The following is a 21316-nucleotide window of genomic DNA, read 5'->3' as shown; positions in this document are numbered from 1 at the left end:
TTTTCAGTCTGTTATGTAAAGGGTAATGAGTGGCTGATAGGTGGTTATGCAAAGTACATCCCAAAAGTGTGAGACCCTGATAGTATTTCAGTGAGCTGTTGATGACTAAAATTTATATTTTAATTCTAAAAACTGGACTTAAAGGATGTTCCTATTTTAAGTTTCTTAGATTGAGCTGCTTTTCTTACCCATGACATGTTTGTGCTGAAGTTGCAACACACAAACAGGTGGAGGGGGCTACATGTTAATAAACCCCAAAGATCCTTACCTATCATACCACTATGCTGTAAAGTGTTACAGTGTGTGTGTCTTTATTTCTATTTATAAAATGAAAACATGTTGTAATAATTTCACTCAGGTTAAGAATTAACACAATTATTTCAAAATAATTTAGTGTAAGAACAAACCCTCAGTCAGCCAGTTTTCATTTATATAGTTCTGAAAAAAACATTTCATGACAATGTTTCATACAGAGAAAGTGATGCTCTTGAAATAACACATCTATATGAAAAAAAAGACCTGATAAATCCACCAGTAAGCAAGCGCCTGACCACAGCAAGGGCAGAATAAGACATACTTTTTTAACAGCCTTGTCACACAAAAGTTAAAAAAGATGGAATAGGGAAAGAAAAAGAAAAAAAGAGATGGATGGGGACAAGCAAAAAAAAAGGGTTTTCATAGCATGAAAAATTGAAGACCAGTTGTAGTGGTACTTGGAGAAATATGAAAAATTGGTCCCATATTGTATGTCAGTGATGGTAAAATTAAGACTTTTAATAATGTTTTGACACAACTTGGAGACTACGAGAACACAAGTGAGCTTGTTATTCTGATGCTGCAGAAAAGCTAAGAAGCGATCACTTTCACAGGATTAGAAACATGGAGCACTGTGGTGACAGTAAAACTGAATAATTTTGCCTAAATGTTGCGAATACATTGACTGGGTTTCAAAAAGGGTCTGTTCAGTGGGGAAAAAATTTTCGAGAGTGACATTGGGGTTAAGTCTCTCACTGAAGTGTGTTCAGATGTGAGAGCTGATGGTCATATCCTGTTTAAACATACATTCCAGATTATCAATAGAGCTGAATGCCATGTTGATTCTTCAGGGCACCTAATGTAACTGGCAACAAAACTGTGAATTGTTTAGTTATGCTGCAGAAATTTAAAGGTCATTTTGGTTTTGATAACCTAAAAGGCAGGTTTTCGAGTTTGGTAATAGCTTGCTGGTTTAGTAACATCTGCATAAAGATGAAAATGTAAGAAATGTTTTGATAATATTACCTGGAGAAAGCAGGTTTGGACAAAAAAGAAAAAAGATATGATTGTCTAGGATATAACTCTGACTTAGGCTACATCTGTTCTTCTTACAAGTAATGTAAAGAATAGAGTATTTAGAGCTTACTGGATGCTGGCATATATTATATTATATTATATGATATTATATTATATTATATTATATTATATTATATTATATTATATTATATTATATTATATTATATTATATTATATTATATATTATATCATATTATATCGTATTATATTATATTATATTATTATATACACTGCCAAGCATTTTCTGTGATTCTCCCGCAGTCGTAATGCTGCCTTCAAGGCTGCTTGTAAAATGACGACAGAGTTTGAGCACACTGAAAGAAGCGGAAAACTAACTTGTGATTATTGGTCAACATCTGGTATGTATGGATGTGTTTGATATAGTACTCTAGACTAGCCTCCATGGATGTATTCTGTTTAGATTTTTAACGATTTAAAACGAACATACTGGCACGAAAGTCCATTATTCCGTGCAGCCCATGAAGTAAGCAGCAGGACTTCACTTCCTGCGGTCCGGGGAGAGAGGAGGCTCCGTGGTGCAGCCATTTTGATTTGGAGCCGCAGCACTGGGGAGAAATTGTCTGGAAAAGGTGGGATTATGTTGCTGTAAGCACTGTGCAGATAAATTCCATCTCTAGGTGAGCTTTGATACGAAACTGAAGATTTAGAGAAAGGCACACCCATTTACCTGGAATGGTGCTGGTACAATTGTTCGTTGGTTTTCTTGTTTAGCTTAGCTTGCGTTCGCTAACGTTAGCTTGGAGAAGCTTCTCCAGCTCACAGACACATGACCAGAGGCAGCTTTGGAGGTTGTAGTTTTACTGGTCCCTAATTTTCAATTCTCATTGTCAAAATACAGAAAGCAGTTCCGCCAACCTCTTAGAGAGCATAGCTCATAGCTTGCTAGCAAACGGCTAGCCGGTCAGTTGAGGTAACAGCAGCTCACATCAAAGCTAACGCTCGCTCTTGAATGGTCATTGGACGACACACAAGCGTAGCGTCGCAGCACATGAACCGCAGCAGCTATTGCCTGTCAGTCAAAGAGATGCCAGTGATGCAAATCATAATCTAAATCTGGATGGGTTGCATATTTCAGGTGAATCAAGGGCAGAGAGATGTGGGACCAGGGAGGACAGCCCTGGCCGCAGTGGCCTTTGAGCCAGCAGCAGTGGATGCAGTCTTTCCAGCACCAGCAAGATCCAGGTTAGTGATGTGCATCCACTGCAAAGTGTATTTTCTTAACGTTTGCAAGGCCTGCCTCTTATGCAAATGCTGAAGTAGAGCGATGAGAAAAGAGTTGTACCTCAGTGCCTACACTGTCTTTTGCATGTGTGTAGTTTTAACTTACACAGGTTTATATTCTGTCATTATGAAGGCCAAGTAGACTGGGCTGCACTGGCGCAGGCATGGATTGCACAAAAGGAGTCGACAGGAACTGAACAGCCAAACATTCAGCCCAACGGCCAGGACATCCCAGGCATTGATGCTGTTGGACAGAGTAACCATGGCAGCTTCCAGGGTGACCCAGCGTTTGGCAGAATGTGGCAGCAGCCAGGTACGAGCTAAATCCCAATGGACCCCCTTTTAATCTTCTTTTGGCTGGTAAAATTAGTTTTTTTTTTTTTTTTTCAGAATCTTAGTTTTTTTTGTTAATTTAATAGGTTCCAGTGAGTCAAAACAACAGCCACAATAAGAACGATATGAAATTTGTGTAAATGTAAAGACAACTGCAAAAGTCTTTAAACATATAAATACGTAAACCCTTCATAAAGGATGTCAGTGAGAAGAAATAAATAAAGTTGATGTTTATTGTTTAAGTTTTATTGATGGTAACTGATCCTGTTTTTGTGCCTAGAATGGGGGATGCATGGCCAACCCCCTCCTCCACCACCCCCTGAACAGACCTGGATCCCTCCAGGGTCAGGACCCATGGATGTCGTGAACCCCAGTGAGGACAGCAACAGCCAGGACAGCGTGGAGTTCAACTCTGAAGCCCATCATGGGGTTTACCCCCAGAACAGCCATGGGTATGGGGCTCAGCCCGACAGCTACGCCATGGCCCCCATGGCCATGAACCAGTTTGATTATCAGGTATGCAGATGCTACGGTAGAAATTTTAGAAGCGTTTGAGTTTAAGTGTGACAGCCAAGTAACACAAGATGGAGCCAAACGGTCCCGGGTCCCAGCATCTTTGTGTGTCAGTCATTGCTATCTTAATTGGATGCAGATGAAGGCGTTGGCTTATTGAGGATCCAACATGGTTTGGTATCGTTCTCTAAACTGACTTTTATGCTTCACCAGGACTATTTGACAAATTTAGGCTGATAATCAGCTTTGTTTCAGAGGGTAGACCACACGACCCATTTTCAGTCTATTCCCCTGATTAAACATTTCTTTCTGTTCTTTGAGCTCAGTTTAATTTTCAGTTTGTGCTTTCTCTTCATAGCATGGCGCTGCCTCATCCTTTCCACCAGCACCCACTGGCTTCCACCCCCCGTACTGGCAGGGTCCCCCTCAGAACAGGCGAGACACACGACCCCCTGGCTTTAGAGAACGACCCAGGTCCCCTATCCAGGTTCCTGTGAAGCAGGAGGCCCCGGCACCATTAGGTGAGTGTTTTCACTGATCTGTGAACTCTTACATAATCAGCTTACAGACTGCTTTAGGTACCTGCATGTACCAGGAGGTTTGTCTTACACCTGCAAAAAGTGATTTCTCAGTATTTGCATCTGCATGTAAAACAAAGTAATAATGATAAGAGATCAAAACAAAATTATATTTTAAAGTTTGTATTGAATGTAGTAAAAAAAAAAAAAAAACAGACTTGTTAATTTGCACTGATTTCTTAAAATTCGTTAATTTCTGAGTAACTCTTAAATGCAGAAAAATCCATACAGCCATTTTCACATATTCATTCCTGAAATTTTCTAGAAATTTTCCAGAGCTATCGTGCAGAAATTTTCAGAGCTGCTCTTACTTGTGCGTTTCTCCATGTTAGACTGGAGGGCTGGTGGGCGGTGTATGTGCCATGACACTAGGAGTATGTTGTGGAGGCCAAGGTGTTACAGCGATGTGAAAGCAAACTTAAGAACAGAAAGCCTTTGTGTTGATACCAGTTGGACTAGCAAACAGACGGTTAAGCTGTCTTTGCTATTCTTGTCTTAAAGCAGTTCTTCTTTTCCAACCTCAGATGTTTTTTTTATTGATCTGTTTATATAGACGTGCACATTTGCACTGACTTCTTCATTTTCTTCTGGGTCACAGTACAGATGACATCACCCAGCCCAGTCACTTGCTTTGAGTTTTACCGTTTTTTTCTGCTGTGTTTTCAAGTCTGACCATCCTGACTATGCACAGGAACTTTTCTGGGAAGCTGTGGGGGAAAGTCAAGTAAACTCAGGGAAATTGGCACTCATCAATTGGCTGACCGATCAATTGGTGCATGTCTGTTTGGAATATCTTTTTTTTTTTTTCAGTCTGTAAAATGTTGGGGATTTATGCCAGAAAGTTTTCACGGTGTGCTCCATTGATTTTGACCTTGGATGTCACCTTCAGATGCTGTAAAAAGACGCACACTTCCTGCATGGATCCGCGAGGGCCTGGAAAAGATGGACCGAGAGAAGCAGAAGAAGCTGGAGCGAGAGCGGATGGAGAAGGAGCGAGCCAAAATATCAAAAGACGACAAAGAGGATGAGGCAGACCAGGACGGTGACGGGCCACGTGTGCCTCGCAAGAGCAAATTTGTAAGCAGCCCACTCACTGGTGGCTTCCATGGTGTCCTTTGGGTGACAGTTCATGTATTGTGTTAGTGAAAAAGAAACGTCTGATGTCACAGATGTTAACTCTGACACACTCTTTAGGACAATAGCGATTCATGCCTTCAGATATGAGCGCACACTTTGAGACTTTCATGAAATGAGTTTTTGCTTCTCTCTGCAACAGGACAGTGATGATGAGGGGAATGATGAGAATGAGGAGGAGGAAAAGATTCCTGTAAAGAAAGAGTTCTCTGTCCGGAGCCCATCGCCGCCTGCAGAGGACAGTGAGCCTGAAATGACTGATGAAGAGAAGGAATTCCAGCTGGTCAGTTTAGATTCCATCTTTTCATGAAAGATTTCTTTAGCAGTAAACTAATTCAAGATAAAAACCTGTTTTTTTTGTTTTTAGATGTTCATGACTAAAACACTCCTGACTGAGATCCTTCTCGAGGTGACTAATGAAGAGATCCAGCATGTAGCCAGAGAGACTCACCGGAAAGCCACCCGAGGTCTGCTCTTGTTTGTCCAGTTTATGAATCACTTCCTTGTCACCAAGACAGTTTATTTAAACCTGGACATAATCGTTTATGTGCATAAGAATCTCTTATGGCTGCACACAGTAATGGCCTGTAAATTCAAGTCACGTAGAGGAAGTAGGAATATGTCTGATGTGCGTTTTCAACCATTCTCTGCTAATGCATCCGGAGAGAGCAGAGCAGTATTTGAAAAACTGGCTCTGGCTCTGAGTATGAAGGGTTCTGCTGTAAAACTGTTTGATAAGACTTCACAAAGTCACTGCTGACTCTGAGCAGCTTTCACCCTCTGAAAGATTGGAGCAAGCATTAGTACAGATTGGTTCTTTCCTTCCTGTCCGACTGTTTGACTTGGAATGTGTAATAATTTTGTTTAACCCTCTCTCTTCTCTCCATTTTTTTCTTCTTTTTTTTCTTCTTATTTTTCTCTTGTTACCAACAACAGCTCTTGTGAATGTTGCTTTATCTGTGACCAACTTTTCTAGCGACTCTTCTTGCCTTTGAGAAAATGGCAGTATGTGTTTTAACATGTTGTTCCTGTTGTTGATGTGAATCAAAGCTCCTGCAAAACAGCTGGCACAGTCAAGTGCACTGGCTTCTCTGACTGGTCTCAGTGAGTATCCCTTTTTCTGTCACCGGGGCTGGGGAGAAGGGGGAGGGATTCTGGCGGCGTGCTAGCAGGAACATCTGAAAAGCTGTTTACACAAGACAACTCTGAAATTGACCGTTTATTTTTAGACTGATTTAAGTAGGAGGGAAGTCTCATTGGCTGATCTGGTCTTGCACTCTGAAAATAGAAGCATGCTCTTGAATGTAAAGACTTTCTATCATTTTATCTTAGTGGGCTTCATTAAGGGGATGCTTTTGAGGGATTTAGCACAAGTACATGTACACATTACAGGGTTAAGTCCATTTCAGTGCACCATCATGGGTTTAGATTGAGGACTTTAACAGGTTAAAGTGAATGTGAGGATGGGTCGACTTCCTTTCCAACACTCAACAACCTGGGGGCTCTGTTGTGGCAGGTGGGCTTGGTGACTATGGCTCAGACGAGAGTGAGGATGAGGATGAACGCAGCATGAGAGGCTCTGAATCCTCCGACACCGATGAGGAGGAGTTGCGCCATCGCATCCGGGAGAAGCAGGACGCCTTCCGGCGTAAAGAGCGTGAGATGCTGCAGCTGCAGGAAAAACAAGCACAAGAGGCTCTGCTTGCACGTGGTGAGACATAACTGTGTCTTTGCAAAGTTATCTACATTGTTCTGATACCTTTGAATGGAGAGTACGCTTCCACTCAAGTTTGGACCAACATCTCTGCAGAGATGGCTGAAACTTTATATTAACACATTTTTCACAGTCATATCTTTTTGAATATTCAAACTGAGGTAGAAAGAGTCACACCAGCTCTGATATTAAAGTTATCTCGAACACATCTCAGAATTGTGAAGACATAAAAGTGATCACTGTAGTGTGCTTCAGCTTCTTAATACTTCAAATGTACCTGTTTGACTTTTAACACTGGTCTCCTTTGTTTTGTTTTTTTTTGCAGAGGAGATGATGAAGGAGAGATTGATGAGAGAAAAGGGGGAATATGATGAGGGCCAGCCAGAGATCCCACATAAACAGGAAATAAAAGAAAGAGAGGCGGAGCCCTTGGTAGAGAGGCGTAGGTCTCGTAGTGAGAAAGAGGGCAGTGAGACGAAACACTCAGGAAGAGGGAAGGAACGATCAGGGAGAGGTAGCAGCGAATCCCCAGCCAACGGTCACAGCAGCAGCTCCCGCTCCTCCTCCAGCCACAGCAGCCGGCGTTCTTCCTCCTCCTCCTCTTCTTCCTCAGCATCTTCCCGCAGTTCATCTCGATCCTCTTCCCCAAGAAGGAAGAGGAGGCGTAGTCGCTCCTCTTCCCGCAAGGCTCGCCGACGCAGCCGCAGCCACAGCTCCCACAGGCACCGCAGTGAGAAGGTCAGGGACAGGAGGAGGAGCAGTGCAGAGAGATCAAGCCGCCACAAGAAAGACCGCAGTGACTCCAGGGAGCACAGGAGCCGAAGGAGCAGATCTAGATCCAGAGAGAGGGACAGGGGCAGAGCTAGGGCTAGAGACAGCCGTAGTCGCAGCAGAGACAGAGAAAAGGAGAGGGAAAGGGACAGGGAGAGGAAAAGGAGTCGAGATCGCAGGGACAGCAGTCACAGCCGTAGCAGCAAACACAAACAAAAGTCCTCCAGCAAAGACAGAGAGAGGAGGAGGGAAAGAAGTTACAGCCATGAGAAGGAAAAAAAGAAAAAGGATAAAGATAAGGACAGGGAGAAAGATTCGGATAAAAAGAAGGAGAAACCAAAGTCCAAAGACAAAGAAAAGGAGAAAGACAAAGAAAAACGAAGTTCTGTCGCCGAGGAAAATGGTAAATCAAAGAAAAGGAAAGAAAGTGACCCCAGCACTGACTCCCAGAGTGACAAGCACTCACGACAGGAAAGTAAATCAAGCAAGAAGGGCTCCGCCAAAGCTAGCAAGAGGTGCTCGGACTCTGATTCAAGTAGGTCCCCGACCCCTGAAGTTAGCAAGGAAAAGAAATCTAAAAAATCCAAACGTAGTCGCTCACGGTCGACGGAAAAGTCTCACAAGTCTGGTAAGAAGGCAAGCCGCAAACACAAGTCTAAGTCGCGATCAAGGTAGTATTCATTTTTTTCCTCTTCATTCATACTGTATGTTCTGATTGTATGTCTCTTGTGATTTCGCTGCAGTTTTCTAATGAATGTTTACAGTAACTTTACGGAGCAGAGTTCTGTAATCTGACTACATGTTGTAAAAATGTACTTTCAAATGCAGTTACATCTTCTAAACTGTATTAAGATAGGTTTTATGCAATAAAACGTTGATGTTCAATCATCTAATTATGCTAATTTGTTCCAGAAAGACTCAGTACTGTAGTGTGAAAGCTTTTGTGAGGTAGCACATTGTTCAGATGTGTAACCAGCTGTCTTTCCCCACAATGAAAATCAGATCAGGTCAAAGTTATGTCAAAGTGAACAAAGGACATTCTTGCTTCACTGGATCTACTGAAAGCTACAGAAATGTAGCTCCTATTGGGTCATAGTTTTTGTATGATTGGAGCACACTGTGTTGGGAGGGTTGGTGTTTGTGCATGTTGGTATTTTGTAGTCTGTGTGATTAGTGCAGTATTAATGTCATGTCCACCCCTGTCTTTCAGGTCAACTTCCCCCTCCCGTCGTAGCAGACGCTGAAGGAGCACAGTTAGCCTCCTGATCTGTGCACTTTACCATTTTTAATTCCATGAGTTGAACAGGCTTGTCTCATTATAGAGGCAATTGTGTAGGTGAACCCCCTCTCATACATTTCTTTCCTCTTTGTAAATATGTTATTTTTTAAGTGTGGCTGAAGAAAAAGACTGTTTGAATGGTAGGATTTTCACTTGTATCATTATGCAAAGCTTAAGAGGACTACGGACACCAAGAACTCAAGTTGTATTATTTTAAATGGTAACAAGATTAACTTTTTTCCTAACATTATTGTAAAATGTTCCAATAAAACTGTTTGTTCCTTGTTTTGCCTCCCAGTCTCCTTCATTCTAGTGTTAGATTTAAGGAAATCAATATTTATGAAAGTAGTACCATGCTATTAAAAGTCAGCATAATCACAAATAGGAGACCTACATTACTCTGTCATGAAACGTGACGAATATAACACTCATTAATTTCTCAACATTACCAATCATGAAATTTCCTCAGAGCCCAACACCAGTCACTTTGATCCCATCCTTATGCAATGAAGACAATGACTGGGGGCTGCTTTGGGAGAGGCATAATCTCCAAAATATATAACCACCTAGTGGCTGAGTCCTCAGTCATCTGTAAAAAAGTTCAAAAGGATCCACATAATGATGTAACCATCAGGAACTGGTGGAGGGCATGTACCAAAGCACAATCATTGACAACACACATCTGAACTGACTGCAGTATAGTTTGTTGATGAAAACATCAACTAAATACTCAGTTAATACAATAGTATTATTGTTATGTGAAGCGTAGGAAGACTTTTTCCTGTCTTTGGCAATGTGTTCAAATACGGTAGTTTTGAGATGCTGTGAGGAAGTGTGTCCAGGATGTGTTAAAAACACAGACTCCTCTGGTTTCTTAACTTTTATTTATTTATTTAATTTTTTTAGATTCATTCATTTATTTTTAACTGGTTATTGCATTGGCATGAAGAGTAACTGCTCTATCATGGAAAAGTTTGGTACACCAAGTTTAAGTTGATGTTGTTCTGGTCTGTCCACAGCTGTGCCTTTAGAACAGGTAACGTACACTTTAAGTGGCAAGGAGTACTCTTCAATTACTTCTGGGGTCCCTTCTTTGACTACTCAGAGTAGACAGGCACAACTCATCTCATAGAAGAACCTAGGGGAGAATAGATGGTCCTCTAAGAAAACCATGTTACATGTTTACTAAACTTCAGTAAAGCACTTTAAACATTGTCCAACTCAAACTCCTAATATGATACAACAATTATTTTACTTTTCTTAATTGTATCTATTTCTTTGTTTAGTAATTTATTTTTAATTACGAGATACTGTTAATTTCGAACCTCATGATTACCCACTTAAAAATTTATATTTTTTAGTTATTCAATTGTTTGTTCGTTTATCCATTTTTTTTCTGGTGCAAAATGGGTTTCCAAAGGCTTCAATACCTCAGTATGGCGTGTCCTGTTTTTTGTCTGTAATTCACAAAACAAGTGGCGGAACGAATGTGCAGCTGTTTCTACCCGAACTTAAAATAGCGGAGCACAGGCAGCGTACTGCACAAACTGACAGTAGTTTTTTTTTTTTTTAACGTTTATGAGAAAATGTACTGCAATAAGTTTGGCCGCCTCATGCTGGGTCTGTTGAGCCGCAAACAGAGCTCTGTGTGCGGTGTTGTTCAGAGCTGTGTCGGACGGAGCTCGTTGAGCTGGACTGCGGTGTGTAAACAGAGGACACTGTGGCTGCAGAGGGGCGGCTGTCTGAAGAGCCAGCAGCATGTCCTGCCTTCTCATATCAGGTAACGTCAACTGAAAGGGTTACAGGGTTCCGTGAATCCAATTGTGATAAGGAAGGCTGTATTCAAGCTGTTACAATAGCTAATTTATGTAGAAGGGAGGGAATTCTGGAGGAGAGTAACAGTCAACAATGCTGCCTGCCCCAGATTCATACATCTTTGACAGTTACTCTCCTTCCAAATCAATAATACCCTTTCAAATGACATCAGTTTGCTTCTGTAAAATCTTCCACTGTATATCCAGGTGCAACTCAGTGAATCAGAATATTGTGGGGGAAAAATATTTCTGTGCCTCAACTCAAAAAGCAAGCAGCAGGAATAACCACGGCTTGGAGAGGATTGTCAAGCAAAACCCATACAAGAATTTGGGGGAATTATCAAAGGGGTGCACTATTATGTCCATTATTTTAGCTCAGGGGTCCAAAGTCCTATTTCCAGATGAAAGTAATATTTGCATTACATTTGGGAATCAAGCACCCAGAGTCTTGAGGAAGAGTGGAGAGCCACTGAACCCAAATTTCCAGTTAGTGATGGTTTGGGGTGCCTTATTATCTGCTGCTGTCAGTCCACTGCCTTTTTTTATCTGAAGTTCAGAGTCAACTCAGTCTTAACCAGGAAATTTAAGAGAACTCAATGCTTAATTCTGCTTACAAGCTTTATGGAGACACTGATTATATTTTCCAGCCAGACTTTGCTCTTGCCCACACTGCGGGACTTCCCAAAGTACACAAAATTGGTCAAATGACCATGATGTTACCGTGCTTAATTGGCCATCAATCTTAAAGGACTGGAATACCCCGAGTATTTTTATTCTACAATTTCATTTAGCAGATGCTTTCGTCCAAAGTGGTTTACAACACAAGCAAGAATTTAGACAGAAGAGAAAATCTTTGTTAGTGCGCCAAAGTGCTTGAAGTTATTTGGCTGCAGGTGCTGCCATCAAGTACAAGTAGAAGTTCCTTTTCTTTCATATAAAATAATGTAGCCCTAGCTAACCACATTTGAAGTCACTGCAACAATGGGCGGAGAATCTATGAGGTATTGTCAAAAGGAAGATGAGAGACACTTGGCCCAGTAACACAGACGAGCTGAAGACTGCTGTCACATGGGCTTCGATAACACCTCAGAAGACCCTGCAATAATGCAGCAATTCATGCAAAAGAAGCCCCAAAAAAGTATGGATTGAATAGAAATGAAAATACTTTTCAGAATATTACATTTCTAAGAGATATTGAATTTGGGGTTTCCATTAACTGTAAGCCATACACATCACAATTGAAAATAAACAAATACCTGATATTTTTTCACCCTGTTTGCACTGATTCTATATAATATAAACTTTACTTTTTTAGCTGAAATAATGAAATGAGTTATCTTTTTCATAATATTCTGATTAATTGAGAAGAACCTGTTTATCACACTCTGACTTTACTTAAAGGGTTTTGGTGTCAACATATTTGTGTGATTGTCAAATTTTATCTTTCCAGATGTGATGTTAAGGCATGTTCAGTGTTAATGTGGCCCTCTCTCTTCTGCCCCAGCGCTAGGTCTGCCTCCCACACCACAGTGGACCCTGATGAGGTGAGGAGGTTCCAGTCACTGGCCAACAAGTGGTGGGATGAGCAGGGAGAATTTGCAGCTCTTCATGCCATGAATGACCTGAGGGTGCCTTTTATACGGTTTGTGTTTCCAAAATATGCACTTCTATGTTTGTTCTTTTTTTTTGAAATGCCAAGATGTCAAACTTTCGTCGGCGTCAACACACAGGATTGAGTGGCAGAGGCGTCAAGAAGCTGTGTAAAAACATGACCAGAGGAGTTTCAGCCTTGAGATATTTGGGAGCTGAAAAAAGCATGAGAGGACCTTTGGAGTAACACACATTGAAAGAGACAGGATTCCTCCACAACAGCATATTTTCAGGCAACAGCAGTTCAGATGCTCTGATGTGACATACTTGAATGTTTTGGCGGCTGGCTCGGCTGTTTTGATTGATAAGATCTGCTGTAGGGGCCCCACAACATAACCATTACATTACCCATCCAGCCAAGAGCCTGCTGCCGCCCTGCCCTCCCCCCTCCCCCTCCACCCTGTTAGCAGTGGTTTTGTTGATGATGTGTGTTTATGGTGACAGTGTGACAGATCCAGTCGCAGTGTATGTCTGAGTGTCGTGGATTTGCCTGAAATAAGTCTGCCCCTAGGGCATGTCTAAATGAGAAGCAGCAGCAGCACTTCTACTGTTGCTGCCGTACCTTTTCCAATAACCTTACACTGATGCTGCTCGCATAATGCTCCCTGTTTAATTTAGGTCGATTAATAAAGATGTTGTTTGCAAAGTCTCACCCTACCAGAAATCCTAAATTCACAACATGCAAATTTGTGATTTACATGCATACAATGCTTAATAAAAACAGTTTTCTTCAAAGATAACAAAGTGTATTTCCATCCAACTAAAAGACCTTTTCTATCTAACTCCATTTCATGTATATCAATACACTACAGTAAATTGAAGAAGTTGTTAATTAATACTGGCTACAGCAAAATACACCGTATACATGTAAATCATTGATTTACATGATTGCCCTCATGCTGAATGCTGGGGTATTGGCAAGAACCTCATGACATGATATGCATCACGAAACTTGGGTCATGTTACAAAAATGCCACAATATCACAATATTGTGAAATATTGGGATATTTTACCCAGATAACTATTTGGTTGAAAACATCTTTTCCATTTTACTGTGTTTAAATAATGAAAGTTAGATGCAGTGTTTCATTCTAACACTTAACTTGAAAACATAAAGTGCATCAAGTTGGTCACTTAAACTACTGTGACTTTGAACTAATGTTGCATAGAAGTTATTGGTTAAAGACGTGGTCAGTTGGTAAAACTGATAAATGTCACTTGGTGAAACTAATGTTACTCATAAAAAATCAAATATTGCACAAACATGACTATAGTTATTATTCTATCATTCTAATGCACTGTAAAAAAATAAACTTGTTTTTAACTGACTGACCCAAGAATAGAGAGAAAACATTGATGTTTACGACATCAAAACCCACATGATCAAGTTTAGGGATAAAATACTTTGAATATACTTTGAGATTATATTTATTATCAATTTATGGGCATCGTACAGCAGAGTAACTTGTCACCACCATACCTCAGTGGAGGTGTGGCAGACATATTGTACTTCCAAGTCACCTAAAATATAAATTTTAATTGAACAAAAATTGATGTAAGGAGTTGAAATATGGATATTTTATCACAGGTCAAATTATTGCAAAATATTGTCGTATCGATATTTTTCACACCTCTTGATGCATATTTGTTTTTGAAATGCATGGAATAGATGTAAAAAAAAAATTAAGATGTGAAAAAATAAGGATAGAAAACAGAGGGAAAATTGTTGATTTCCCTGTTAACCTAATTTTATATATATATATATATATTTTTTTTTTATTCATTTGTATATATTTGTATATATTTATATGAATTTAGAGGCCAGATAAGAATAACTACTAATAGGGTTACTGAAGGTTAATGTTAAATTTCTACTGATAGCATTTGTTCCTTGAGGCAGAGATGTGTGACACTGGATCTTTGTTGAATCCTGTACAGGACTAAAGGAGTCAAAATGGCTGTATTTAAGCTAAAGTGGGGCTAAGCTCGACGATTTCAAATAAAAAGTCTGGCAACACAAAGTCTGAAAGTGTGGAAATTTTATAGACAAATGTCAGTGATTTCACCTGCCATGATTTACTGCAGCAAATATAAGGTATGAATATAAAAATATTGCTTGGTCTTTAACCCATTTAAGAAACTCCAGCACAACAGTTTTGATATGTCAGAGTACATCTGATTAATATGTTATTTTTTGTGAGTAATTATTACTAATGAGGAGATAATAGTTTTCTATCCCACTCACACTGTGGTGAAATAGCTTTTCTTTGTGTCCCCCTGCTTTAGACAGGGACAGGGAGCTAGTTAGGTGGATGTCTGCCAACACCTAATCTTCTTTTCCTCACTGTTTGCACGAATGCTCCTGTGCCCCAGCACAGCTTTAATGAGGATGATGCATACCCAGATCCTGGCCTGTTCTGCATGTTTAAGGCCTGGGGCAGACTGTCATCAGACATGTGGAAGAAAAGCAAAGAGGGTAAAAAATGCAGGGAAGCAGGAGCGACATGAGGATGAATTAAAGCCAGAGGATATGTATGGTTGTTAGCAGACTCACACTGAAGCACAAGGTGAAATGGGGGTGGTGGTGACAGCTGATGGTGTAAGCTGTGTGTAGAGATTTTTACAGTCTGCAACTACCCACACGCCTCCTTGAATTTCACAGCATCACAGAGGTTGATGTTTTTTAGTTTCAAAGTAGCATGATTGGTCGATGTTTGATTATATGCATTTATATAACATATAACTGTATGTTTTCAGGGACAATCTGCTGAGTGTGCATAGAGCACGGCATCCTGGGAAGCCACTTGCAGGACTGAAAATCCTGGATGTAGGCTGTGGAGGAGGTTTGCTAACCGAGGTGAGTGTGTGTTTGAGAGGGAGATATGAGGGTTCAGTGTATATAAGCACATGCTGATAAAAATATCTGTACCAGTATACATCCTCTACTGATTCCCAATAGTTCCAATTGCTTCCTTTCACATCATGTTGAGTCTTTCCTCCAGGACAGCAGTCTGTTTCAGCATCAGATTCTGCTTTAAATGCACCACAGTGCCCGTCTTTTCACATCCATACAAACCGAAAAAACATTTCTATGCCAGCCTGATTCTGGCTCTCCTTTGATTTGACTGGTCTCAGCGTGGTGGATCGGACAGTCGGTCGTTTACAGTTGTTTATCTGTTTGTTAGTGTTGATAGCTGGGCAGCCAGGACACAGCTTCTGTCTCTGCCTTCATTTGAACTGAGCACGTACGAGTGGTGTCGTGTGATCTAAGAAGACAAAATCAGGTCCTGTGTTTTGTACGTCTTTATCACACAGGCTGTCATGTTCAGACACAGACACACACAAAATACGAAAAAAGTGTCCAGTAGGATTGCAGCTGTGGTTGTGTCTCTGGGTGTCTTGTCACTGCAGCCCCTCCCATCAGGACGGATCAGCTGTGGGAGGATGGAGATCGGCCCCAAGGCAGACAACTGCAGCTCAATGCACAGGCCTGTGTGTAAGGCTTTTATCCAGAAGAGGGCGCTGTTGTTCAACTACAGCAGTTTCTGACTCAGGATTTCTCTGTGGTGTTGCCATCCTGTCACATGCACTGAGAGTTTTTTGTTTCAGTGCTTTAAATCTATCCATTTATGCTGTAAGCTGTAATTTTTTTTTTTTTTTCACTTTTTTAAAACAATATATTTATTGTTTTATATTACAATACAAATAAAAATAATAAAATTGGCATAAAGTATGCAATTAAACTTACAACATAATCTCCCAAATAAAGTACAATAGTACATAAAAAAGACAAACATAGAAGTGAAATAAAATGAATAGACGTGCCTTCATTTTGGGTGATTGGTGATCAGCTTATTCTTGCATATGAAACTGATCTTATATATCTCTGGGAAGGTCTGACAGCCAGCCTTTGTTGCTTTTTGCTCTGAGACCTAAAACTCAGGACACGTTGTTGGTTGTTTAAGTTAAGACATAAAGAATTTATCATTTCACAGGTATTGTTCTAGGGCTGAACGATTTTGGAAAATATCTCATTGCGATTTTTTTTGGACCAATATTGCAATTGTGATTTAGCATGCAATTTTTTGGGGGTGAAGTTTATATTTTCATTATTCACTCAACACAAGCAATAAACGGTTCTACAGTATGACCAACACGACAAAGGATGCTGTCAACATGTAAACTATCCTTTCCTTTAGGCCAGGTCTACATGTTATGATGAAATGACATAAATTGGTTCATGAATTGATACGAATAACATCTTTATTTAACTACTACAATTACAGCAGAATATTGACTGATTGGTTTAACTTCAAGCCTTGTAGACATGTAATAAAATTATTAATTTTCTTGAATGACATCAGAGAAAGGAACAAAGCACTACAGAACAACAGGCCTGGTATGACCAATAATCTGAAAAATAAATATGAATCCTCTCTTCCATGAATCTCACTCTAAATAAAGTGAAGAAATGTAAATAAAATAGAATCTCTGGCTCAACCTCTGAAATATGTCAACATGTGAAGTGCTCTTTTATAAAGAAACGGTGTGTAAACATACATATCAAATGTATTAAAAAACTCACTGATCTCTCATCAGTAACAAAACACATATTAAGGTGCAGAAATGTAAATTAAAACAAAGTTTTGGCTCAACCACTGTAATATGTAAACATTTGGGTTACAGTTTTTAACTGCATTTTTATTTTTTTTATTAAAAAGAAATCGCCTTTGCGATTAAAAAAATTGCATTTTATTACATTTCGATGTCTGTTTAAATTTGATTAATAGTTCAGCCCTATATTGTTCAATGATTTTCAATAAAATAAAATTGAAACATTGAAGGTATATGCTGTCAGTTAAAAAAAATAAAATAAATAAAACTCAGTAATGGCCCAAATTGGTATCGGTAGGTCAGGCTTTTCAGTGATTGGTCATTGTCCAGAAAATTGTGATAGGTGCACCCTTAAAAATAAACAAACACACAACTAACAACTCAGCAAAAACTCAGCACCATTTTCAAATTAATTGGCTTTGTAAGGTCCGAGAAACTTAAGTAAAGGTGACCATATTTCTTGAAAATCTCCCCCCTTTCCCCTGACAATAAGGGTAAGTCGTTCCTCAATACATGATGCCATCTCCTTCACCCACATATGTACTGAGGGCACATTTATTTTCCTCCAATACAAAGATATCAACCTCCTGGCCTGCAGGAGTCCAAGGTCAATGAGCTTCAGTTGTCTTGTGGCAAAAGTACAGTAATCTTTTTCTATTGAGTTAATAATATGTTTAAAAACTCTTCCTAACGTTAGCTAATGAGCATCAAAATTCTCATAACTGTGGTTCACTTTTTATTGTGTTGTACAAAATAAAAATAAATGTTGATCATTTTCTGAAACTGTCTTAAATATATTCCACCCATAAGTCTGACCCCTATTAGATCCAGTTCTGACCCCATCTCCCTTTCTGTTCCCACCAGCCTCTGGGTCGCCTGGGAGCCCAAGTGTTGGGTATAGATCCTGTAGAAGACAGCATCGGGACAGCAAAGCTGCATTCATCTTTTGATCCAGACCTTCAAGACCGTATCAGATATGAGGCCTGCACTCTGGAGGAGCTCTCAGCGGGGGAGAGAGAGGGAGGGTCAGAGGAGCAGGGAGGCGCCCAGTTTGATGCTATTGTAGCATCAGAAGTGGTGGAACATCTGGCCGACCTGGAAACATTTGCCTACTGCTGCAGCCGTGTGCTGAAGGTGTGTTCTGGGACTGTGTGTGTTTGTGAGTGTGTCTTCTGGCAGCTGCTAACAGATTGTTCTGTAACAGTACAGTGTGTGTGTGTTTATCAGAGTGTACGCCAATATGCACATGTGATGTGTTGTTTTTTATTTGTTGTGTGTCACTGGGGAAAGGTGAGCATGTGTTTTATTTGTGTGGGTCACACTGAAACTTGACAAGATTTAGTGAAAGCTGTGCATCAATACTGAGAGTTGATGATCATAATCTCGTAGGTCAGTGGGCCAGAGGAGCTGAGATGGAAAAAAAGAGGCCTTAATCTTCACTTAATGCCTGGACTCTCTCTCTGTCCCTGTCTCTGGCCCCAATCCCTCAATTTTGCTCTTTTACCAAAAATAGCATTTAAAATGTTTTCCGCTACAGGGCATCTACGCTGGAATGAGTTATTGCATTGTTTGGATTCATTTCAAAAAAGTATTTCACTCAAGCTCTCATCTTTTGCATTTTCCTTTCTATCCCTTTTCTATCTGCGTCTTCCCTTTTGCTGAATTTGTCAACACTGACCAAGGTTGAACTTTGAGATTGGTCCTCAGGCTGTACTGTTGGCCTCTTTTTTTATCCAGCAGTAACCAGTTTTTAAAACAGGGTGTGTTACCTGTTCTCTGATTGGACAGGTCTCCACTGCTGCAAATTAGAGACCACTCAAACTTGGTGCCCTCAATTAGAAATTACAAAGTTCTCAACATGGCTTCAGTCAGCCCTTCCCAAATTTAGCATTACAACTCACATTGAAATACACCATTACGCCAGGAGAACCTCTACTTATACATTTATTGGTAAGGCAGGAAGGTAATTCTTTTTAAATGTATTAAAAAATACTTTGTTCCTAACAACTTATAGAATCAGTATTATCTTATCTCTTAAAACACTTATCATTCCCCTTAACTAAGTGAATGTTCTCTAAAACTGAAATGCTTATGCAACATACACACACAGAAAACACACACTCATCTTTTTATACACACTGATACACACTGCAAAAACTGATATTGAGGCAAATGTTTGTCTCATTTCAGCAAATGTTGTCCCATTAGATTTAATATGAGCCACATTCAGCTGACAAGTCCAGGAGGATGACTAATTTCAAAATGTTAAAAAAAAATGATGCCTGAATTTTTTGTAAAGAGTAAAAGAAAAATCTGCTGATGGGTTGAGACAAAAAGTGCTGGTCAAGATTTTTAATATGAGTGATTAATAAAAAAAACAAAACAAAACAAATTATTGAATAAAATAAAATAAAAACAGAAAATAAGACGCACATGCTTCCCTAGATTTCAGTTTTTGCATTGCATCAAAAATTAATTCATTATTTATACATCTTCTTAGAGTCTAAATATGCTGTTTGTGATTGTAGTTACTGAAGCAAACTTAACGGGAGGATAATACAGAGGACTTTCCTGAGACCTTTAACGGCCCACATGCAGTACCTTGGTGGGCTGCACACCATGCTTTGGAAATCTTAATGATAGACCTTTGAAATACTTTAACACACAGTTTAGACCATGAGTGCAGCAGAAGAATATCAGATGTAAACTTAAAGTAAAAAAACTAAAAGTATGGTGTTTCGACCGTGGTTTAGCTCAGCAGTTGAAGCACTGAGGCTTTGGTCCCTGTGACTGTGGGTCAGATTTCCATGTTGGCCCTTTGGTGGTACGTGTCCTACTCTCTCTTATCAACATTCCCTTCTCTCTTCAGTTGACCTGGACAATAACGCTGAAAGGACCATGAAGGTAGCTTTCAAAAGGAAAAAAAGGAGGGTCAGTTTGGGGTCTAACAAGACATATCATGAGCCCCCTGCTGGCTAGTAGACAGAATCTACCTACAAGGCACATCTCCAATGATTTGCTTTTCTAAACCAAGATACCACAACATGTCAGCTTCTTATGTATGTTTTATTGCTTTGGTTTGGGAACCTAATGTTCCAGTATTCTTAAAGCTCTAGTCCATTTTCACTCAGGTACACCTCACCTGTAAATAAACCATTATTAGTTTCATCTAGTCATAACACAAAAACAAGTTTTTTGAAGTTATATCAAAGTGAACACTGTCAGTGGTTGTGCACATAAACTAAAACTGTTTCTCTTCTCTTTGCACAGCCCGGCGGCTCGCTCTTCATCACCACCATTAATAAAACCAACTTGTCGTATGCGTTGGGTATCGTGGTGGCAGAGCAGCTGCTGCGCATTGTTCCCAGTGGGACTCATGACTGGGAGAAATTTATCAGCCCTGAGGAGCTGGAGCGTCTTCTGGAGCCCAGTAAGTCCCTGCCCACACAGGATTTCTTTGAAGTGATGTAAATCAGATTATGTTTTTCATGATCTGTTCAGTGAATGAATATTTAACACTTTGATTTTTGATATGCCCTTTGCCTTTCTGGAGATTTAAAAAGCTTTACTCCAAGTATCCTAAATGAGGAGATAGTTTTGCAGTCATCTGTGGGTTTATTTCTATAAAGAATAAACTCAGATTAAATAAGGAATGAACAAATATCTAGTTAAAAGAATGACAGTTAGGTTTTTGTGTGGCTCATTTTTTAGGGATGAGAAAAGAAAGCTTGTATTGTTGCTCTGATTCTATTTTTCCTCTGTGGCTCTCTCAGATGGTTTCTCTGTGCAGTCTGTGGAAGGAATGATGTACAACCCAGTATCAGGAGCCTGGAGCTGGGTTAACAGCACTGCCATCAACTACGCCCTCCACGCTGTCAAACTGAGAGACGATCCGCAGCCTGACCAGTCAGAGGAGAGCAGCTCCCACAGAGACCCCTCTGCAGCCACACACAGCTGAACCGGTTAACTCAATCAGTCAGGAAACAGGGGAGCAGAAAGTCCTGGCTTCCTTATGGGAAGCTGAGGTAATGAATTAAAGAGGCAGGCTGAATAATGGTTGCATTGTAGTGGCTTGTTTGCACACAGAGTGACATTGCATTATGCTGTTGTTGTGGTTTGAGAAGTCGTAAGCTTATGTTGGCTGATAACAGCTGTTTGTCCTCTCTTGTCATTCAGAGTTTATCAAATTCATATAAACCAGTCTACTGGGGCTGCCTCATCTATTCGAGGTTACTGTTTGACGTGATTGCCACATCCTTTCATAATCTGTATTTCATTTGATTCAAGAATGAAGGAGCAATAATAAAATATGGTTCACAGCATGGGTTTCATGTTAGTTTTG

General features: G+C 40.1%; 2 protein-coding genes across 3 annotated transcripts; both read left to right on the top strand.

Moving 5' to 3' along the window:
* The first annotated feature begins 1809 nt into the window (after positions 1-1809).
* On the top strand, positions 1810-9141 carry pnisr (PNN-interacting serine/arginine-rich protein). 2 transcript variants are annotated; one of them, XM_074682731.1, is made up of 12 exons: positions 1810-1922; positions 2429-2535; positions 2708-2887; positions 3188-3423; positions 3779-3941; positions 4888-5075; positions 5275-5415; positions 5500-5599; positions 6183-6236; positions 6649-6843; positions 7172-8288; positions 8828-9140. In XM_074682731.1, exons 2-12 carry the CDS (start codon positions 2448-2450, stop codon positions 8859-8861), a joined length of 2496 nt encoding a protein of 831 aa, XP_074538832.1. In that variant the 5' UTR covers positions 1810-1922; positions 2429-2447; the 3' UTR covers positions 8862-9140. The 2 variants fall into 2 exon arrangements, with proteins under 2 accessions (XP_074538832.1, XP_074538833.1); XM_074682732.1 differs by lacking the exon at positions 1810-1922 and adding an exon at positions 1952-1970 and having other exon boundaries at positions 8828-9141.
* A 1255-nt stretch (positions 9142-10396) lies between these two features.
* Positions 10397-21294, top strand: coq3 (coenzyme Q3 methyltransferase). Its single transcript, XM_074683918.1, has 6 exons — positions 10397-10676; positions 12215-12352; positions 15118-15217; positions 17839-18108; positions 20245-20404; positions 20748-21294. Exons 1-6 carry the CDS (start codon positions 10483-10485, stop codon positions 20930-20932), a joined length of 1047 nt encoding a protein of 348 aa, XP_074540019.1. The 5' UTR covers positions 10397-10482; the 3' UTR covers positions 20933-21294.
* Positions 21295-21316: the final 22 nt, after the last annotated feature.

Source organism: Halichoeres trimaculatus, unplaced genomic scaffold (assembly GCF_033239565.1).
Source record: "Halichoeres trimaculatus isolate MK-OKI-2021-1 unplaced genomic scaffold, fHalTri1.1 fHalTri1_scaffold_12, whole genome shotgun sequence".
NCBI classification, from domain to species: Eukaryota; Metazoa; Chordata; class Actinopteri; order Labriformes; family Labridae; genus Halichoeres; species Halichoeres trimaculatus.
The sequence above is the reverse complement of the archived record's forward strand: the minus strand, read 5'-3'. Positions and strand labels throughout refer to the sequence as shown.

Coding starts and splice junctions, on each gene's coding strand:
- coq3 (XM_074683918.1), top strand. CDS start 10,483: ATGTACTGCAATAAGTTTGGCCGCCTCATGCTGGGTCTGTTGAGCCGC. Junction 15,218..17,838: donor GAGGAGGTTTGCTAACCGAG/GTGAGTGTGTGT, acceptor TGTTCCCACCAG/CCTCTGGGTCGCCTGGGAGC. Junction 18,109..20,244: donor GCTGCAGCCGTGTGCTGAAG/GTGTGTTCTGGG, acceptor CTCTTTGCACAG/CCCGGCGGCTCGCTCTTCAT.
- pnisr (XM_074682732.1), top strand. CDS start 2,448: ATGTGGGACCAGGGAGGACAGCCCTGGCCGCAGTGGCCTTTGAGCCAG. Junction 5,076..5,274: donor TGCCTCGCAAGAGCAAATTT/GTAAGCAGCCCA, acceptor TCTCTGCAACAG/GACAGTGATGATGAGGGGAA. Junction 6,844..7,171: donor AGAGGCTCTGCTTGCACGTG/GTGAGACATAAC, acceptor TTTTTTTTGCAG/AGGAGATGATGAAGGAGAGA.